Raw genomic sequence first — 23,519 nt, forward strand, 5'->3', positions numbered from 1 at the left:
TATATATATATGTATATATATATATATATATATATATATACTGATACGGAAATCTGTCTTTAGCATCATAATTAGACAGAGCACGTCTTCCACTTTATACCACACTCAAAAATAAGCGTGTCTGTATCATAATAGAGAAGTAGTAAATCTCAATTCAGAAGCTGCGTTCGTTCATCTATCTTTGGACTTCAAATGAGAAAAGGAAAGAAAGAAAAAAAATCTCGAAAACCATTTAAGCTTAAATATCATTTTCCCCCTCATTCACTTAAAAAAAGAGCACATCAGCAAGATACAATCCAAAACAATTGGCGAGCTCCTTCATTTTCTTAAGCTTTATCTTCTTTTTTTCTTCTCAACCCCCCCTCTTCACGTGTTTTATAACTATTATTTATTCCTCTTTTTGTTCACTCTCTCTCGCACTCTAAACTTAAAAAACTTTTTTTTTTACCTCTCAAATCAAGTGCGAAGTTCCGGTAGCAAATTCTTTTCGCAACTCATACAATACTTCGAATGAGCAAACGGCCCTCGTCAAGAAAAAACAAAGAAAAAGAGGCAAATCGGGCTAGAGTCGTGCGCCCAGACTACCGGATCGTGGCGATCGTGGGGTCCGAGTGATTGAAGTACCCGGATCCGTCGTGACGTCAAGCTCGTGCCTGACCTTTAGGAATTCAGAGAATGACTTGCTTTTGTTCTACGCACGATGCCGGTATCGAACTTTTTGTTTTTTTAAAATAGCTGGGGATTACTCTTTGCATGCCCACCCCCTTCTAAAAGCATGATAAAGAGGCACGCGGTCTCGTGCGTAATATGGTGGTCCTCCCCGGGCCCTGATTGCAAGACCCCGCCGAACATACTTGGAATATCTGCTTTCGAAAAACTTAGAAGTTCCTTGATCATGATCTAGAATGTTTCTTCGAAGTCCCTTTTTTTGAATCCCATATCTTAACTTCAATCACGACTACATTGATTTCTTGTTACGTTCTTAAGACAGAACAGCATGAGGGTGACAGAGGAAGAAAGAAGATTTTTTATATTTTCTGAATAAAAATAAATTAAATTGAAAAAGAAACAATGAATAAACTTGACTATGCGAACTAAAAATCAAAAATTAAAAAAATCTTACTTCACTAATTCATCTTAAATTTCATTTCTTAACATTGAAAAGAAGAAAAAAAGGTTTTAAAAAAGTTTGCCTCATCAATTGCAAGACACTTTCATTTATTAACAGCGCAAGAAGAAAAAAAATTTCTTTAAAGTTTGCATCATTAATAAAATGGCATTTCTGTTATTGACATTGCAGAAAGCTAAATCGAAAAAAAGTTTGCCTCATCAACCAAATGGCACTTCTTTTATTGACATTACAGGAAGCTACTTTTTTTTTTTGAAGTTTGCATCATCAATCAAATGGCTCTTCATCAATTGGCAATGCGAAAAATTAAATCAAAACAGTCTGCATCATCAACCAAACAGCACTTCATTCATCAACATTGTAAAAAAGCTTTTTTCAAAAAAAGCTTTATTTCCAATCAAACAGTTGTGTAGCCATTGATACTCCCCCCACCCCTCCAATGTTGAGGAAGGAAAAAAAAATTTTAGTAATTTTATCTGGGAAATAAAATTGGATTAAAGGTTCTACATTTTGCTCTTGAAAAAAATGGGAACTAAAAAATATTGGATTATTTTTTACTAATTGTTTATGTGAAAATTTTTAAACTCTACTTAACTGAATTAATGTAAAAATAATTTTTCTTTTTAATATTTCACTTATTAAATAGCTAATCAGATAACAGTTTATATACAAACTGTCGTAATCACTGTTTCGAACAATACTATTACCAAAGGCTTAAAAAAATTAATTATCAATATAGTGATCAGCAATTTATAGTGGACTCAATTGCTGGGTTTACAACACTCCACTATGGTTCGACTGCAGTTTCATACTTTATCGCTTGATTTTGGGCATTCTATACAATGTCTAGGCGTCCTATACAATGTCTAGGCGTCCTATACAATGTCTAGGCATCCTATAGAATACCATATTTCATGCATTGGCGATAACATAATTAAGGAGAAAAGAATACGCATTATAACGACTGACATTTTGAATCTAGTAAACTAGAACACAGAAGACAAGTCTTACCTGTGATCTCTGAGGTGGTCTTGCCTCCTGAAGGCCTTCTGACAGATGTCACACGTGTAGGGTCTCTCGTCCGTGTGGGTCCTCTCGTGGATCAACAGGTTGTAGGATTTGGTGAATCTTCTTTGGCAGAATTTGCAGATGAATTCTTTCTTTGGTCTGCTGGACACTCTGGACCTGAAGAACCTTCTCTCCAATAGACTAGCACTTCTGGAAGCTGGATGATTCGATTGCTGATCCTCCAGGGGGTGACTGAAGAGGTGGAAGAAGGAAGGATGCTGTGGTGCTTTTTGGTGTGGAATTTGGTGATGGGATGGTGGATAGTGAACGGGTAGAACCAATTGTCGGTGAATCATGCCGCCTTCCAACGGCAGGACAAGGGGTGGCGGCTCGTTGTCGCTTTCATCATCACTAGCTTGATTGGCGGATTCAGCCAGTCTCGTGAAATCGAACTTTTTCCTGGGTCTTCTCCTCTGGGCCAGGATATTTTTAGGATAGGCGGTGAAGGCAGATCCCAGATGAGGTTGAATAGGAACTATGGGTGCTGGTTTGAGAGGTTGCAGGATGGGAGGTGAAATGGAATAATCATCTCTGGAGGAGGAGGATGAGGATGGAGGTGAAGGGGATCTGCCGTATTGGCTGCTGGATGGACTGGTGGGAGTGAGAGGAGGGGTTGGTAGAAATCCCTGATGAGAATGCATTTCTTGTGGATCATCTACAAAAGAAAAATACAAAATTTTATTTCACAAATTATAGCTAACACATATGCAAACACAAGTAGGTGCATGACAATTTTGAAACTGAAATTAAAGTCATTTTTAAAATTTTATTTTATTGTTGCAATTTAATTTTCGTAAATTAAATCTATTTAATAGATATTAAGAATAGCTTTGTACAAAAAAAAAAATACAAAAAAAAAATTAAGAGCGGGAGAAAGAAGTGGAAGATAGAATAATCGCTCGTGCTATTCATAAGTAAAATAAAGGATCGTGAAAATCAATAAAACATTTCAAGTGTAATGTTCTAAATTGCAGCATCACATACAATATATAATAAGTATTATCAATGATTGCCGATAAGCAATAAGGAAGCTCATAATCAATAATTAGTGAACTCCGGAATCAGAAATATGAAAAAACAACCGCTTTCGATACTAGCGTCGAAAGTTCGAATTCCAACAATGACTTGCTGATTTCTATATGATGCAGTTCACGAACTGCACTAATTGCCTAGCTAACCCAAAATATCTTCTGTTACATGCCATGAGCCCCTTTGCCGTTTAGACTGTCGTGGAAGGCTTTCCTCTTCATGCGACACATTAGTTAATGCTGGTTTGTTTCCCAAAAGTCGTCTACGTTTTCTTAGATATTTCAATCAGTCCCTTTGTCTGAGTCGTGTTCAAAACTAAGGATTACGGTGACGAACATTAAAACCTCACATCCACGTTCGATAGGTTGATCATCAGCGGTGATAAAATTAAGGTACACAATCAATTTCAAATTATACGTCTTTTTTTATTAACTTAAATGTTTATTTAATTTCTTTTATATATTATTCACTTAATCTTATAAGTAAAAAGAAATATTTGTGTGAGAAATAGTTGAAGCTAAATAGAAATATGAAAGATATAAATGTGTCCGACAGAAATAACGTCGAAAGTAAAAATTAAAAAAAATAATAATTCATTCACCATTAAAAAAAAAATTTTTTTTAAGAAATAAAAATAAATCAAGTTTTACAAAATTGAAACAGATTATACCAATAAACTCTAGAATCATGCTTTAAATAGAAAATTTTATTTTTGCAACTTTACTTTTATTTGCTCAGCAGAATTAATTATTCATTTTTGGTGTCGGACATAAAAATTATAAAATGTGCAGTAATTTATATATTTTTGCATCATGACCTCTCTTTATATTAGTTTACTTTTTATGGTTATTTACTTCATTTCTATAATGTTTCCTTTCATTCTCAAACGAATCAGAAAAATCAATTTATTAAGAGATAATATTTCGAACTTTCTATCGTTAAAATGACACCTTATTTGCTTTAAGAATATTTATTTTGAATTTTTCATTATCTGATCGACCTAACTGTCGACCTAACGGAATTGTCCTATATCTTTACCCTGTACCATAATAAGGTGTAAATTCGATGCGATCTTAAAAAGGGGTTAAAGGGGGAAAAGAAGCAAATGAAGGAAAATAACAAACTCCTTTTCTGAAAAAATTTTTAAACTTGTTTTTTAATGTAAAAAAGAAAGTAAAAAAATGAAATTGATATAACACCGCAATTAATAATGAATAAAGAATTTCATTTTCTGTTTCAAGATTGCGGGCTTAAAGATATAGGAATCCATTTCATTTTTGTAGCATTCTATAAAATTTAACTTTAAATGTAAGCGACACAAAGTTTTTGTGTGTAATTTTTAAAGATCTTATATTTCCAAAAGAAAGAATTTATGCAATATTCCAAATTTATACAATAATAATCTCTGACAGTTGAGGTCAGTGAAAAATTTGGAATTACGGAGATAGTGCCGTAGATTAGGGCTCTTTAAAATCAGCTACAGAGTCTAACACCAGAAAAATTAATGACGAAAAGCGAAAGAATGTTATTTGTAAGTTAGCTACGAATGAATATTGTCGGACCTCTATTTAACGAAATCGAAAAATCCCGATAATAAGTTCGTTGTATGGAAAATTCGTTAAATAGAAAATCAACTTTTGAAGTACTTAAACAACACAAAACGGATTTTAAATTCATAAACCCTAGACGTAATTAAAATAGCAATAGATACACCATTATCTTGTGTTCTAGTATCGATTATTTATTTTACAAATCTTAACCATAAAAGAAAGCTGCATGGAAAGCAAGAATAGAACAAAACATTACCCAGCGCTACACTATCATGCTCCACAAATTTTCAACTAAAAAAAAGCTAAATTTATGTATAAAGATATAGCTGCATTTATTATAAAAGTAATTTTAAACATACAATACCGCATGGTTTCTTAAGTTTAATTAATACTGATAAAATCCGTTAATTTTGTCTGAGTTAGAAATGCGAGCAAAAAGGAAAAGGGATTTTACTGCTTTCTCTGAAATTTAAGTGACTTCGAAAATCAATTTCTCCCATAAAATGCGTTAACAAGTTTGAAATGCTCCGAAATCTCTCTATTCTAAAAAAAAGTTTTTGCAGTTAATTTTGTCCCCTGAAAAACTTTTTAACTACGTGATGAAAATCTAAGATTAAGGAATCAATTCATTCAGAATCTTTCAGGGAAGACATTTAGGGCATTCAAATCTTTTACATAATTTTAAATTTTTATTTATTTTAGTTTTAAAGCACGATTTTGCAGTTAATAATGAAGAATAACCGCCGTTCACAACAGCCAATCACATGTCTGAAAACGGCAAGCTTAAAAAAGCGATTTACAAGTCTGAATTTTCTTTTTCAGAGATGCAACCAATCACAAAATAGTTAGAATTTCATTCTTCAGTTTTACAACATCTCAACTTATTTCGTATTGATATATTGATTAATCTGATTATTTGTTTTCTAAAACGTTAATTCGTAAGTTTAATCTGGTTTTAAATCTTAATTCGATTTGTTTATTTACAAGTAATGCCTAAAAAGANCCCCTTTGCCGTTGGTGGAAGGCTTATGTGACATATTAATGCCTGTTTGTTTCCCAAAAATCATCTGCAAGTTTTCTTAGATATCCCCTTTGCCGTTGGTGGAAGGCTTATGTGACATATTAATGCTTGTTTGTTTCCCAAAAATCCTCTACAAGTTTTCTTAGATATTTCAATCAGTTCATTTGTCTTTTGAGTCGTGTTCAAAATTAAAGATTACGGTGTCTAACATTATAACATCATATCCACATTTCATAGGCTGACCATCAGCGATGATAAAATAACATACAATATTATAGTACATAACAAATATATATTTAGGCCTCAATACAAAAACATCAGAAATCAAACGACTAAGAAATTAAAACTTTTAAATCACTTACAAAATTTTTAAAAAAATAAGGAATAAATCTTTTCGATAGTAACTGTTATTCATTGCACTAACCAAGTCTTAAATTGCGGTAATAGGGTTTAATTTATTACCATGTTGGGAGAAAATTTGCTCGATATTTGGGTACCACTCGCTTTGAATTTTTGCAGTGCAGTAAAATTGAATTCTTCGTAAAAGCGAAATTGATATAGCACCATTTTTGTAGCATTGTATTAAAATTCAATTTAAACTGCACAAAGTTTTTATGCGTAATTTTTAAAGATCTTATATTTCCAAAAGAAATAATTTATATAATATTCCAAGTTTGTGCAATAATGATCTCTGTCAGTTGAGGCCAGAGACAAATTTGGAATTACGGAGATAGTGTTGTAAATTGGAGCTCTGTAAAATCATCTGCCGAGTCTAACATCAGAAAAATTAATGGCGAAAAGCGAAAGAATGTTATTTGTTAGTTCGCTACGAAAGAATATTATATTACAGTCGGGCCTCTATTTAACGAAGTCGCTAAATCCCGATAATAAGTTCGTTGTATGGAAAATTCGTTAAATAGAAAATCAACTTTTGAAGTACTTAAACAGCACAAAACGGATTTTAAATTCATAAACCCTAGGCGTAATTAAAATAGCAATAGATACTATTATCTTGTGTTCTAGTATCTATTATTTATTTTACAAATCTTAACCATAAAAGAAATCTGCATGGAAAGCAAGAATAGATCAAAACATTACCCAGCGCTACACTATCATGCTCCATAAATTTTCAACTAAAAAAAAAGCTAAATTTATGTATAAAGATATGACTGCATTTATTATAAAAGTAATTTTAAACATATAATACCACATGGTTTCTTAAGTTTAATTAATACTGATAAATCCGTTAATTTTGCCTGAGTTTTTCGTTTAAAATGCAAAAAAAAAAAAAAGTTAAGAGATTTTACTGCTTTCTCTAAAAGTTCAGTGGCTTCGAATTATCAATATCTCCCATAAAATGCGTTAACATGTTCAGACATGTTAACGCATTTTATGGGAGATTTTCCTTACCATATTTAATTCATCAAAAGATTAAGTTCCTGAGAGACGAATATTAGTTGATGAACTATTTATGACAATATTATTATAAAATTGTATTTACAGTTAAAAATAAGAAAAGTATTCAAAGTACCGTTCGGTTAATTTCGAATTAAATTTTGCATCTTTGAAAAGTATATACAGTCAGACCTCGAATTAACGAAGTCTCTAAAGCCCGCTAAGTCGCTTGAATACCGAAGTCGCTAATAAGTTCGTTATATGGAAAATTCGTTAAATAGAAAATCACCTTTTGAAATACTTAAACAACACAAAACAGGCTTTAAATTCATAATCACTAGACATAATTGATCCACCTTTATCTTGTAAACTAGTATCTACTATTTATTTTATAAATCTTAACCATAAAAGAAATCTGCATAAGAATAGAGCAAGACATTATCCAATACATGCTACATACATTTTCAATTAAAAAAAGCTAAATTCTTGTAGAAAATCATAGCTGCATTTGTTATAAAAGTAGTTTTAAACATACATTAAAACATGCGTTCTTAAATGTAACTACTGCTGATAAAATTCGTCAATTTTGTCTGAGTTTTTCGTTTGAAATGAAAACAAAAAAGGAAAGAGATTTTACTGCTTTCTCTAAAAATTTAAGTGGCTTCGAAAATCAATTTCCCCCATAAAATGCGTTAACATGTCTGAAATGTTCTGAAATATTTTGGGAAATAGGTAAAGTGGATCTCAAAGTTCGTTAAAAATAGAAATTCACTTCACTATTTGGAAGTTGTTTTACGAAGAAATTTCCAAAGCGTTCTTGGTTCCTCGGAAAAAAAAATCGCAAAATATTGAAATTCGCACAATGGAAGTTCGTTAAATAGAAGTTATTTTTGAAAGTGAATATTAACGAGTTGTATATAAAAATCGTAAACAAATTTACAGAAGGAAAAAAGAAGAAAAAAGAAGTCAAAAGCCGTAACGTTACCTGCACAATGTTGAGGTGGTGCTTACAGACCAAAATCCAGACCTCTATTAAGAGTTTCAACAACAAAGTGGAAGTGAGTTAGCAATAAGAGTCTCATGCATATGCGTAAGAGCTCCAGCGGCGCGGACGTGTTTTTATTGCGGTTGCCCGTTAAATAGCCTAGCTGTTCTAAAGGTACCGAAACAGCCACCCCCGGAAAAGTATCACACAGGTGGAAAGATATAAAATTCTAAAGAGAAACGTTTAACCTGGTGNAAAGCAAAAAAAAAAAAAATTTAAGAGATTTTACTGCTTTCTCTAAAAGTTCAGTGGCTTCGAATTATCAATATCCCCCATAAAATGCGTTAACAAGTCTGAAATGTTCTGAAATATTTTGTGGAAAGTGGATCTCAAAGAAAAGTTCGTTAAAAATAGAAAATTCACTTCACTATTTGGAAGTTATTTTACGAAGAAATGTCCAAAACGTTCTTGGTTCTTCAAAGAAAAAAAAAATCGCAAAATGGAAGCTTTTTAAATAGAAATCCGACTGTATTTTTGAAAGTGAGTACTATTAACGAGTTGTATATAAAAATCGTAAACAAATTTACAGAAGGAAAAAAGAAGAAAAAAAAAAGAGTCAAAAGCCTCAACGTTACCTGCACAATGTTGAAGTGGTGCTTACAGACCAAAATCCAGACCTCTATTAAGAGTTTCAACAACAAAGTGGAAGTGAGTTAGCAATAAGAGTCTCATGCATATGCGTAAGAGCTCCAGCGGCGCGGACGTGTTTTTATTGCGGTTGCCCGTTAAATAGCCTAGCTGTTCTAAAGGTACCGAAACAGCCACCCCCGGAAAAGTATCACACAGGTGGAAAGATATAAAATTCTAAAGAGAAACGTTTAACCTGGTGGATGTCTTACAGTAAAACCTCAAAGAAAAGGTTAATTGTCAGAAAGATTACGTACGGTTGGTTTACACAAGGTGCTCCTTCCTGCCCTCCCGGCTTCGGTTTTCGGCACGATAAAGAGGTACTTAATACGGTACCATAGAGTGTCTTTTAGTTTACAAAATTGAGACAGAATACGAACGTATAATGTTTTAAATAAATAATTTAATTTAACCGATTGAGACTAGAAATTTAAATAATGGCAAAAGATGAGATTTTTAATTAACGATTTACTACTTAAAAGAAGATAATCTCATAAATGCAATAACGCATAAACATATGTTACCGTGGGTGACCAAAATCAAGAGAATGTCGACTTTCACCGGTGAATGTCAACAATCACTTATTCGCTTTGGTGAATGTCCGAAATATTTGTTACATCCGATTTGATATTAAATTATTCGTTGTTATTATATGAGTTTGATAATTTGATATCTGCTGAGGATAGATTAGGAGAAACATCAGTGTTCGGAGTACCCGTTAAATGCACACTGGGCAGTGGCACTTGACCTTAAAAGAACATTCATGCAGGGCATACCGGGCAGGGGCACTTAACTAGACCTTGTATATATTTCGGACATTTACCAATTGTGATTAACTAAGTGATTGTAAACATTCACTGGAGTAAGTCAACAACAACCCATTTTAGTCATTAAGAAAAGATTCAGCTAATAAAAATTAATGAATTTTATTATTACTTATTTCTAATTATTTGCTGCATAAAAAAAAATTCTTTTTTGCACATTTTTTATTGTTTTTTTATTGCTTGTTTCTTTATAGTTTTGTTATGATATAGAATCCACTGGGCTTAAAAAGTAAATTTTTTATGCTACAAGACTGCCCATAAGGTGCCTTGAATCGAATTTCCTAACTTTCTAATAGCGACCCGCGAGAATGAATCCAATTATATTTGGGAACAGACAATCGCTTTGAAAAAGCATACAAACTAAGAAAATAATTTTGAAATATTATTTCTCAAAACTTATGCACATTGGAAGTACTGTATCAAGAGCTTGTAGCATTCGTTTTAACACTTAACGAACATCTATCTATATTTTCAAATTTTTAGTGCTCATCATTGAAATTTGATTTTCTCTGTCAACAAAATAAAATTTATAAAAAAATAATAATAATAATAATAAAAAATAGAAAAAAATACAAAAACAGTTAAATAATACAAAGTTGCTTTGATATCATAAATAATAAACTCTCTGAAAAATCGATTCAAATCTATTTGATTATCTGGACTGAATGAAAAATGATAATGTTTATTAAGTTTAAATAAATAATTTTTGTCATCATCTCTTTTTTAAGATGATCTCTTTTTTTTTCCCCTTTCATTGCGAAATTAAAATGCATGTTATTATTTTAAATTGTGGTCCTTTCTTTACAAAATATTTTATTTATTTTTTTTTCATTTATTTATTGATATTTTTTGGAGTAAGTTGACAGGCAACAAAAAATTATCAAATTTTTTTTTTTACAAAAAAATAGTTTTTGCAAAACTTTTATCTATATCACAAAACAAGAAAAAAAAGACTTTGCATTAACATATGAGCGTGACTGTACTATTTTTTTTAAATTATTATTCTCAAAAAAAAAGGGGGGGGGGAGAAAAAAAAAACGTTTGATGAACACATTTAAAATATCGATATAGTTCCATATACAAGTTTACACACTATACTAGTACTGTTATTGCTACTTATATGTTCATCAATATAAAAAAATACTTTACATATTGTTAACACAAATACTTTACAACAAAAACTTTACATATTGATGCACAATGTTAAAAGTGTTATACTTGCTCAAATTTTGTTCGATTCTTTTTCCTTGGGTATTAAATGCGTAAAACATGTATTTTATTTATTTTCTATTATTAGTATTTCCAAAAAAAAAAATAAATAAATAAATAAATAAAATAAACAAAAAAATAATTTTAAAAAAACTTCGAACATTTAAAATACTGATATAGTTCCATACACAAGTTTATATACTATACTTATTGCTACTTATACATTCATCAATATCAAAAGATACGGACATTGTTAATACTGTTGTATATTATACTTGCACAAATTTTGTCAGTTTTTTCCCCCCTAGTATTAAATGTGTCAAATATTCTCAGGTTATAAATAATCCTGCTAAGTCTTGTGGTCAATAATAGCGAATGTTTGCATTCCTATTTCATCACCTGAGTGCAACAGCTTCATTGCAAACTATAAAACCTGTCAGGTGTTGTTGCAGGCCTTCACACGGGAAACAAATAAATAGAATGCTCCTAGTTTCGAAAAGTAAACACAATGTATCGATTTCCAGAGAAAACATTCTCAGGAAGGCCATATTTCATGCCCTGGAAATGAGCATCACAGAAACATTCCAAGAATTGGAATTCTACAAACATTGTCACCATTCGACACGGTTTCAAGAATTGCCACTGACAAATTGGGCCACCGCCTTGCAAGTTCCCACGCCTCGCACCACATTTTATTACCTTCTGCAGAGTGCGGGGGGTCTCCTTTTCCTCTTCCAATTCTGCACTCTTTTCTACGCTGATTAGCGCTTAACCAGAAAATCACCTTCTTATCTGCAGTTGTTAACCACATGCAGAGTAGGGTTCTTGTGGCCGCGAGTCTTTTTCCCACGTTCAGGTTTCGATCCGGAACCAAATGCACACCTAATTGGCAGCCCTCCTCCTCATTGCAACAAATTGGATGGTTTGCCTAATTAAATGGCTCACTTAGTTCCCCTCGAAGAAAATCGTTCAATGATACCTCAAGAGGGTAACGACTTATTTACTCGAATTAATCACCGGGAGAAATTTTTGAGACAGTTTTCTTGTAGAGAACTTCTATTTTAACACTTTTTACACCACTGAAAATTTCGAGCCATGTTGCATCAAAAATTGGTAATTATTTGCTACAGTAAAATGGAGATCAATTTTACCATATTTTAGCATTTTCACTAGCTCCAATTATCAGAAGGTTGCACCAAAAGTAGAAGTTTCAAAGAGATTGAAACACTAATTTTTTTTTAGAAAAGAAGGGAAAGGGTGCTCCAGTATTAAGTATTTCTAAAGAGCACAATTTCAGGGCAAGGTAGCACCTTAAATTGATATTTAACTATCACCAAAATATTAGGAAAACTATTTACCGGTTACCATTTTTCTCCGAGAACTTTCTACGCTGTTAAAAACCACACTTTCTACTCTGCTAAAAATTCCGCGCCATATTGCACCAAAAATTGGTATTCATTTGCTAGTTACAATAAAATGGAGCTCAATTTTACCGTAGTTTAGTATTTTCAGTAACTCCAAATATCAGAAGGTTGCACCAAAAGTAGGTGTTTTAAAGAGATAAAACACCCATTTTTTTTTTCATAAAAGGAGGGAAAAGTTGCACCACGATTAAGTATTTCACCATTTTTTTTTCTTCCTTTTTCATATATATAAAAGCAGAGAAACGTTGCACCATTATTAACTATTTCTAAAGGTCACAAATCCTGGGCAAGGTTGCACTATAAATTGGGATTTAACTATCACCAAAATATTGCGAACACTATTTACTGTAAGTACAGTCCATTGCACCATAAAAAAACCTTTTAATTAACCAAACTGAGGGGCCATAAGAAACTTTGCACCAAATACTGATTAAAGATTTACCGAGTTTTTTTTTTTTTTTTTCAGTGTAGATGAAGTCGAAAATCTGATAAAAATTGTAATCTGATGAAAACTTTACGAATTGATTCACCGAATACAGGCAAATTATTGCTGCACAGGATATTCTAACTAAATTTTGTTAGAATGTAGAATTCTGGTCTAGTTTTTACTACCAGAACAAAATTTTACTTTTTTTGAAATTATTTGTTTTTGTTTTTCACGATTGGCAAACTGTACCACAAAATTATGACTGAACATAATTCGTACAGAAAATCGTAAAATTTAGAACATAATTCACTTTTTGTAGAATTGTTTGCTTAAATTTTTACTCCATAAAAGACTAATTACTGCTGCACAACGAGAACGAATTATAATTGAATTTTGTTAGTAAAGAAAACTTTAAAAGTTAAAACCATATTCGGCATTTTATGGAATTGTTCGTCTCTATTTTTACACAATTTTCAAACTGTAATGCTAAAAACAGAAATTTATTCGTAAAAAAAAATCGTGAAATTTAGAACACGATTCTGCTTTTATGGAATTGTTTGTTGTCTTTGCTTTTGCAAGACTAAAAAGCTATCGCTTTATAGCAAATACTAACATAATATTGTTCGACTAGAAAACCATGAAAATTAAAATAAGATTCTACAAGATTCTATAGAAATTTTTGTCTTAGATTTCTATACGACTCACAAACTATCGCTTTATGTACTACAAATAACAGAATTTTATTTATGAAAAAATAAAAATTAATCGAAGATTTCGTTTTCGGTTAAATTTTTATATATTATTCTCTACTTTGAATAATTTTTGTAATAACAAGTTTTAGTAATAGTTAGTAAGGTGTTAATACTAAAAATTAATAATTTAATGATAAAATTCAAATAAGTAAAAAATATTGATGGACAAGCTTAAAATAAAAATATTTTTACCAAATACAACTCTTTAATTATCATCTTTTTAATTAACAAAGACTAAAATTATAAAAGAAAAAAAATCATATTAACAACTAAAATTAAATTAAACAACGTATATTTTTTTCTTTTTCTCAAGGTTATGATAAAATTAGCATTTTACTTATTTTAGTCATTACCAGTGTTAACTTTACGTACCCATAAGAAATCCATTGTTTTATTCGTTTTAATCAAACAGATTTTTTAATCGTTAAATAACAATTTTAGAATGAAAGAGAAAGTCTAAATTATAATCATTCATCAACTCAATAGCACGTTAAGTAACAATTAATATAAAAGGAAAAAAAATTGCATTATAATCCTTCACTAGTTTAGTTTGATAGCACGTTAAGTGACATTTTAAAGAAAGTGATAAAATCATGTTTTGCAGTACTCAAAGATTTGGGAAAACAAATGTTTTAAAGTAAACCCTAACATATTCGTTAGTCTCTGAAAACGTGGCTATTTTTAAATAAAATAATCAGACCTCTATTTAACGAAGTCGCTAAATCCCGATAATAAGTTCGTTATATGGAAAATTCATTAAAAAGAAAATCAATTTTTGCAATACTTAAACAACACAAACCAGATTTTACATTCATAATCCCTAGACATAATTAAAATAGCAATTGACACACCTTTATCTTGTAAATAAGTATCTACTATTTATTTTATAAATCTTAAATATAAAAGAAATCTGCATGGAAAGCAAGAATAAGACAAAGCATTACACAGTGATACACTATCAAGCTACATACATTTTCAACATTAAAAACTAAAAGCTAAATTTATGCATAAAATTATATCTGCATTTATTATAAAAGTAGTTTAGTACCACATGCGTTCTTAAATTTAATTGCTACTGATAAAATTCGTTTATTTTGTGTGAGGTTTTCTTCTGAAATGGGGAAAAAAAGAGGGAAAGGGATTTTACTGCTTTCTCTAAAAGTTAAGTGGCTTCGAATTATCAATATCCCCCATAAAATACGTTAACATGTCTGAAATGCTCCGAAATATTTTGGGAAATAGGGAAAGTGGATCTCAAAGAAAAGATTCGTTAAATAGAAAATTCACTTCGCTCTTTGGAAGTTATTTTATGAAGAAATTTCCAAAATGTTCTTGGTTCCTCGAAGAAGAAAAAAATCGCAAAATAGAGAAATTCGCAAAATGGAAGTTCGTTAAATAGAAGTCCGGCTGTATAACTTGTTTTATCAAAATGCTCTTGAATTTTATCACTTTTCATGCAATAAATAAATAAAACTCCTTGGTATTTCCTTAAATCCTCAATCCTTGTTAGTTTTAGCTAGGACAACATTTTTCTCTTTTTAAGCGTGAAGTGATAAGCATTGTTAAATTCCAATGGGGAAAGTGGTCATTTTTCTCCAGAAAACTATTATGCGTTTGTCACTTGACAATGGTCACTTACCACTAACATGTTTGAATACGCCCCACAATCCTTTCTGTGGACACTGTCCACAGCTGACCACCCTAAACATAACCTTTCAACCCTACCACCAATGCTTTCATTATGTCCTGACAAATTATGGTCTTCCTGTTATTTTTAAGAAAGCTCTCCGCAGGGCCACCCCCAGTATCTTCTTCGCACTTTTGACAATAATTGCTTTTCATAAACTGAATATTTAAGAAAAATACCATAACTGTCAAGAAAAATGGTTATAAAAGCTATTGTACGGCAACAGCTGCTGTACACTACTTTGATAGGAGTTTGACACAAAACTTGACACTGAATAATTAATCTAAAGGGGTCTTTTTCTGTGACTGATAATTTTATGTTTATAACCGTCGTTGAGCTGTGGGACCCTATTTCGGGTTTACGATAATTAATGTTCAACTCCATAGCCTTGTAATTTTGAATCCAATCCAGAAGACAATGGAACTCCTGGATCAAATATTGGGAGAAATTTGCTTTTCGTGAAGGACTTTTTGATGGAACTAATCCGCATAATTTCATGGTTAGCCTGTCGGTAAGGGAACTCTAACCCATGATCCATCTACCACTGAGGATAGTCTATGTTCAGTGCGACCCGGGTGCGTAATTCGTATCGAACAACTATCGCTAATATTCGAACCCGGTTCATTTCATTGAAAGCCGAACTCTCTCTCCTCTGAGCCATTAAGGCTCTTTACTCATAATTGTCATTGAAGTAATGCAAGTAAAGTTTTAATTTATTCAAGCTGTTTGTTTGTTCTAATGCCCACATAACAACATATGGGTGCATTCTATATGGCAAGATGGTATGTATAGTTTATAAATTAATTACCTTTTGCTCGTGCGTAAGGTATGCAGAGCGTAGCTTTTTTTATTTTGTTTGGTAAATGAGGTAAAAAATTGTTAAGTCCAATTTTTAAAGTTGATGCTAAAAATAAGTTAACTCCCAATTTCGTGTTGTTGTTTTCCAGAGAATAAAACATTAAAGCTAGAAAAGGTCTTAATCATCAAATAAAACAACAAGAACAAATTTTGAATTCTGATGATTGCCATTTAAAATAAGGTAAAAACTGATATTTAGCGTACCAAGTCCGGACAATAATTCCGTGTTACTCCTAACTGAATTAATCATCAAATAAAACAACAACAAAAATTTTGATGCTTATCATTTAAATTTAGATTAAAACTGATATTTACTATACCAGGTCCCGAGAATAATTTTGTGTTACTCCTAAGCGAATTAATCATCAAATAAAAGTTTTGATGCTTATATCACTTAAATTTAGGTTTAAACTGATATTTAGTATACTAAGTCAGAAGAATAATTTTGTGTTACTCCTAAGTCTCCCATAACATAAAATGTCTCCCATTGTTAAAGACAATTGTATATTTATCTTAAGCACATTCTTTAAATCCATGCGCATATAAGCACCAGCATACAAACCACAAACTAAATCATTTAACAACTTCATTTTTTGAGCTTATATTCAACATAATTTACTTTATCACACTTTTTTTTTTCCATTTTAGTCAAATAAAAACAAAAATAAATAAACAGCCAGACTGGTTAGTAATAAGTGAAGCTTGTTTGATGGGACACAACCCGGTTTTTCTTGTGTTCGTCTGTTATTATCACCGATTTCGAAGAGTGTGGGTGGACTTAATTTAATTACCGTCTTCTATTTTGCACCTGCGTCAGTAATTGTTTGTCAAGGTCAGAAACGAGACAAAAGGACAGGCTGACAGATTTCAATTTATTTTCAAGTGAGCAGTCCAGTCAAAAAGAATGATTCATTCTTTACGAACGGGGTAAAGGTTGTATGGAACACTAAGAAAAAGTGTTAAATGGTGCCACAAACGTTCCAATGTCACTTTTAATAAACATAAACTCTGTGTGGTACACATCACATTATTCCATTAATAAGATTTGTGATTACTTTATAGCCATTATTCAATTCCTTCTATTAGTTCACAATCTCCCTATATCTTGCTCAAATTTTCAATAGTTAATAAAATACTTTTTATTCATACACTCACCTTCAAATACATTTTTTTAAATTTATCTTGCATGACACTTGATGTTAATACAGTTTTTTCCAAATATTAATTCATTCATTAAATAGGAATGAGCAAAAAACGAAATGGATTTTATTTTCTGATGGGTTAAGCGTTAGTCTTTGTTTTAAATTTTACTATAAGCGATCCAGTTTCTCGCATATTTTAAAAATAACACCAGTGATCATTTCTAACTTATAGCTCCATTTGGACAGAAAAATAGTTTATTGTGCACATTTAAGTACTTAGTTATTTTATATTCGCTGTGTCAGACAAATTGAACAAAGAACATTACGTGGTAGCTCGTGTGGTTCACGTGACCAAATTTATACTGTTATAGTTATCTATCTGATACCACGCATCTTTTTTTTTTTCCTATTCCTACTATTAGTTCACCCTCTCCCTATATATATTTATGTATCTTGCTCAAATTTGCAATTATTTATAAAATACTTTTTATTCGTTCCACTCAAGTTTAAACACATTTAAGCACTTTTAGCGTTAAGCACTTTTTAAAAACACTCATTGAAAAAACCACATTTAAGCGCTTTTAAAAACGAAAATTGAAAATAAGTACCTGTAAGCACTTTTTAAAAACGCTACGCACCACGAATGAAAAAAAAAAGTCACGTATGTCAACAAACAAATAGCTAAATACGTACCGAGCGCTATTAATATAAATAGAAAAAGGTCGGTCCCAATAAGTATTGTTTTAAAATAATTAAAAAAGACTATTGTAAAGTCCACGAAAAACAATGCCAGTCAATTTAATGAATCGAAACTGACGGTAAATAATTCTCTCAACAAATCTTGACACCCTCAACTACAATAAAAATCATCTTTTTATAAGTCTGCCCTATTAGCGAACCTTTTTCTATGCAAATGAGTTGTGGTGTAGAGGAGAACAAAAAAAAGCAACACTCATTCGTCAAGACCTGCCGACAACACTTCTTCATTGCCACAGTTTCCGCCACATTGAATAACACATATTAATAATGATTCTAATGACTGCAACGAAGAGAAGAAAACAGACAAGAAGTTGTTGAACAGGGAGGCCCTTAAAAGACCCGGATTAGAAGACACTGCGGGGTGTCAACCGCCCTGTTAGGAAGGTCATTTGCAAATGTCCCATTACGTTCCTTTTGCTACGAGGTGCTGGGATTTATTTTTATGCATGAATGCTCAGAGCGGCGCGTTTGGCTTCTTCTCTATTGTTTACAAGTGTTTTTCGTAGTTCTTTGGAGGAAGGAAAGTAATGAAAGTTACAGTTAAAAGTGATTTTAGATAAAATTTAAACTAAATTTTTTCCATCTTGTCGTAAAGAACGGACAAAAAACTAAAATATTTCAAAAAGATATAAATTTTTTTGAAAATCATCCATTTGGCGACATTTTTCCACTTAGAGGAAAATTATCAAAATCACCGCCTTATTCTCAGTTTTTGCAAGTTTTTAATGAGTCCAGATAATGCATCATTAGAGTTAAGTTTTTAAATATTTAAAATTTAGTCTACAAACGCTTGTCATTTTCACAAAACTGTGAGGGTTTTATACCATAGTTACATTTTGCGCCATTTTTTAGAATTAGCATTGATAAGGCTGGCTTTAGATAGGCTAAACTTGACCTAACAGCCATTAGTAACTGTTTCAAACTCAGAACAGTTATGAAAATAGCATATTATTCGTTAAAAAAAACATCATTTTATGGGACTACAATGTCTTCTAAATGGCGTACCACTAATTAAGTTGAACCATGCCGTACTACTCAAATAGTAGTACGAAATGGAACGAACTATTCTTTGATACTTTGTAAACTTTAGGAAAATTTTAGAACTGCTAAAGAATCCTAATTATTATTATTATTTTTTTTAATAGGATGAAGTGAGGAGGGTTATTTTCCGCAAACCCAAAACTAATACTTACATTAATTATTATTTTTAAAGAAACATCTAGCTACCTTTACATAATTATTTAATTAATTAATATTAATAATTTTATTTAGTCAGCCGATAAAATATTTTGCGTTTACGACTACTAATGTTCAACTCCGTGGCCTTGTAACTTTGAACCCAAACCAGAAGACAAGGGAACTCCTGGATCAAGTATAGGATGAAATTTGCCTTTGTGGAGGACCTTTTGATGAAACTAACCCGCCTTTGCGTTACACGAAGAGGAATACAATGAAAACTTACCACGTCCAGCCTGACAGAAAAGGGACTCTAACCCATGATCCGTCTACCACTGAGGATATTTTTACGTCAGCAAGTCAGTACTAACCGGGCTCGGAATTCGTATCAACCAGCCATTGCTGGGATTTGAACCCGGTTCACCCCATTGGAAGGAGAATGCTCTTTCCCCTGAGCCACCATGGCTTCTATATAATAATATGCCCATATATTTATACAATAATCAATGACTTGTTTTTTTTCCTGTGCTGTTTTGTACGCCCACCACATTAATTTATAAATAACCACATCACACTGCTTGAAACTGAGTGAATCACACTTCTTGAATCTGAGTCATTTCCTCTAAAGTTACGTTAATTTGAATAAATGATAATTATTTCAACAGATGCGATACGCAAGTTTTGAAATGTTTTAATCGTTTTTCGATACAGCTGGATATCGAAGTCAAATTAAAATAATCATTGATTATTCTTTAAGACAAGATATGTATAATGCTCCAGTAAAAAACTCTCCAGACGCGATACGGGCAAGCCCGTAACATCCCATACCGTGACAGGAAGTGAAAATGAATATTCCAATTAAGCAGCAATATATCTTCCGCACCTTAATAATAAATTCAACTTGAGTCGTAAAGCGTTTTCCTTGCTTTAACAAGAAAAATGAGTTTTAAGAGGAAATAAACAGTTAGAATGTGCGCACAATGTGTAAACATTGATAACAGACGCGAAAAAGTTAAACAAATGTGACCATAAATTTAAGTATCAATTTTTTTCTTTGCTTTGATGGTATTAACGCGTCGTTACCGCCATAACTGGCTACCATTTGTTTACGTCCGTGTATCAATTGGCTAACATTGAAAAGGCATATGTTAAAAATATATGCAAATAGAAGGTATATAAAAAATGTTTTGAATAAAAACCCATTACGTATATGTTTAACTATGAAAGAATTGCCTATAAACTCGTGCAAAACATGTAATTATTAAAACTCTACAGTGCATCTAGTAATTTGGTCTAAATATTATAATATACTAATGTAATACCTGATATAATAAATATTCTATATTTATATAATATATCGTCTAATTTATCCAATCGTCCAATATATATTACATATGGTCTAATTTTAACCAATTGATACACGCACACAAGCAAGTGCAAACCGGTTTCAGTCACGTAAAAACAGTAAAGCTGTATAGTATCACCTGATAATTAAGAGTTTACATACAATCTTATAGCGCATCTAATAATTTGGCCCGGGCACTGTAAGTGTAAAATTTTTACACAGACTTAGTTATATCTAAGCAGCAGTCTAAGAACTTTAACAAATTTAGAACACCGATATATGGAGCGAATCAAGCACGGAAAAGAACATAACAGATAATAAAAAAAGGCATTTTCAAGTGACTCACATCTAGTCAGGAGAAGGGAGGGGGGGAGGAAAAAAACCAGAAACCACTTAACCGTCTAGTATTTTTACACTTCCCAATTAACAGCAATAATTGCGCCATAAAGCTCCCAATTAAGTGGAAAAAAAATAATTCCTCTCGGACCGCGCGGACGGACTATCATAAACAACTTGAGGGCACGACGCTGCTATACAAACATTATCCTCATAATTCATACACTTATCGCTGGCCAATTTAATTCCATCCTGTCCATCGTCAGCACTTTCTCCAAACATTGCCACCGGTCATTCCATGGGCAGCATCGAAGGGGTCGATAGAGTCAGCGTTCGATAAAACCATCAAGAAATCGGCCGACACTTCAATTAAATGGGGAAAAACCCACGGAAAGATGGGTATATTTCCAAAATATACAAAGCCGATGAGCGACGAGACAGCCAATCGGTGTTTCGTCACCTAGCCGATATCAAACGGAGCCGCCGTGATATCTGTTTATTTTAACGTTCTTAAAAGTCTTCTGAAAAACAAATAAATCAGGAATGTTTCTTATGAATATTTTTTGTTTAAAAAAATTGAGATAAGAATATGTTTTTTAACTTGGCATCACTTCGGCGACGCAGTTATTATTCTTTTTTGCACAATCTTGAATATTTTTTTTTTATCGGTTCCGGCGACGTGGTGGCGTTTCTACTGCGGCTGCGTTGACGTTTCTGATGAATTTTAAGAACTTTTTGAGCATGGGGGCTGCTGACGACAAGTGGTGTAAACACAGGGATATCTTACCACCGTATTACTAATTGAAAAATGGTATCTGCAAGCGTCCATCTTGATTAAACGATGACGCGTTAGAACGTTAAGAACATTTGCTAAAAAAAGAATTTTAACTAACTCTTATCTCAGCTTCAAAGGTTATTTTTTTTTAAAAATTAATGGCTAATTTGTGATATAATTTTTTGCTTTGACGGTGAAAGATATTTGATGGCAACTTATGTTACCTAGATTTAGTAATTTGAAGCATGGGGGAAAAAAAAGAGTTCTTGTAAATAAGACGACAATGTTTCACATTTATAAAAAAATAACTATATATACTTTTGACAGAAAGTTAATTTATTATTTTTATTTTAACTTCAATATGTTACTATATAAACTTGATAATATACTTTTATATACTTTTTAATATGCTGATAATGGTTAGGGATATATATTTTACCTATCCCTACGCTGTACTACACTGTCAAAGGCAAAAATTCTAATTTGAAAAAAAAAAAAATACTTCTCAGTCCTTCCTTTATAAATAGGCTATCAGTAAACAAAAAATTTAAAATAAACATATTTTTATATTTCTGGTGCGATCATTTAATGATTAAATCGCAAATCGCAGCTTAAAAGCCCCACCCTTCTGTTTCTTAAAACAATTATTATATATATACTTTAAGGTTGAATTCTGTCGTGCACAGCTAACTGTGAATAAAAAAAAAATTAAAAAAAACGTATGTTTACCAGAAGAGCTTCAATAAGCAACTATATACGTACATACAACAAACACACTCCAGCCTTCTAATTAAAGTTTCATCTTTCGTACGTCCTTTCTTTAAGTTTGAGGTTTTCGTTTAAAACTTATTTCCAGCGACAGATACTATGTTTAGATTATTTTATATCAGAATACAGTTTCACAGGTAAATTGGATTCTTTTTTTTTTTACCCAGCCCTTGTGAGTGTAAATTAACTTCAAAAGTCAACATACTACAGCCGGACTCCACTATAGTGAACACTCTGCGGACCACTATAAAGTCGATTATAAGCGTTTATTTACTACATGAAAATCCAATTTAATATTAACTAACTAAACTATTTATAACTATTAACTATTCATAATTAACTAACTAAATGTGTAGAATCTCTCTTCAACAATGGTTCCTAACAGCGAATTTCTTCCTATTGCGAAATTTTAAATCCAGACGTTAAATAATAATCAAAATATGCTCCACATATCAAATTTTTACCTTTTTCCATTTCCGTCATTTTTGAAAAAAAAGTTAACACTTGAAAGTTGAAATATTTCTGCGCAACCGAATCGCTCCCCCAAAAAAGGGAGAGACTCATATTATTTAGTAGAAAAATGACTAATTTTAAATACTCCATTACAATGCGTAGCAATTCAACTCTGATTAAAAGCCATAATTATATATTTTTGAACTCATCATAAATGGTAATGGCTTTTTTAAATTTCCTTTAGACTATGTAAAGTTCCCTACGAGTCAGAAAGTAATAAATAAATCTAGAAACTTCATCGACTTATAGTATACAGTTATTTAAATATAATTTGTGCAGATTTTCTGACAGTTAGCTCAATTTATAAATAATGGAGTGTAAGGAAACAATAGCAAAACAATGTCATCTAAAAATAATATTTGAAGAAATGCCTGGTGGATAAATTATGGAATATATATTAACTGGTTAGTGCATAGAAGGTATTCATCAATACTAGTGGGTTCCAACCCCTGTTTGCTGAAGCTCCCCAACCCCTTTAGAAATCTTACAAGGTTTGCTTTGCAAGACATGCTCTATTCGCGTGCTACTAAAATGAACCGATTTAAAATGTGTTCTAGCGTAATATCTTAAGAATTTGAATAAAATCTTTAAAAATAACTCCTTTTCATAAAAAATGTAAAATTTTCAATCATTTATAAATTTTTGAAATAAAATATATTA

At 31.7% G+C, this 23,519-nt stretch overlaps 1 protein-coding gene across 1 annotated transcript in view; it reads right to left on the bottom strand.

Moving 5' to 3' along the window:
* The window catches only part of LOC107451631 (protein odd-skipped-related 2), a 31,829-nt gene that overhangs the window by 2,922 nt on the left and 5,388 nt on the right, over window positions 1–23,519 (bottom strand). Inside the window, exon 2 of the mRNA XM_043051634.2 lies at window positions 2,141–2,852. Coding sequence (XP_042907568.1) covers window positions 2,141–2,852 — 712 coding nt within the window. The remainder of the gene's footprint in view (window positions 1–2,140; window positions 2,853–23,519) is intronic.

Source organism: Parasteatoda tepidariorum, chromosome 5 (assembly GCF_043381705.1).
Source record: "Parasteatoda tepidariorum isolate YZ-2023 chromosome 5, CAS_Ptep_4.0, whole genome shotgun sequence".
NCBI classification, from domain to species: domain Eukaryota; kingdom Metazoa; phylum Arthropoda; class Arachnida; order Araneae; family Theridiidae; genus Parasteatoda; species Parasteatoda tepidariorum.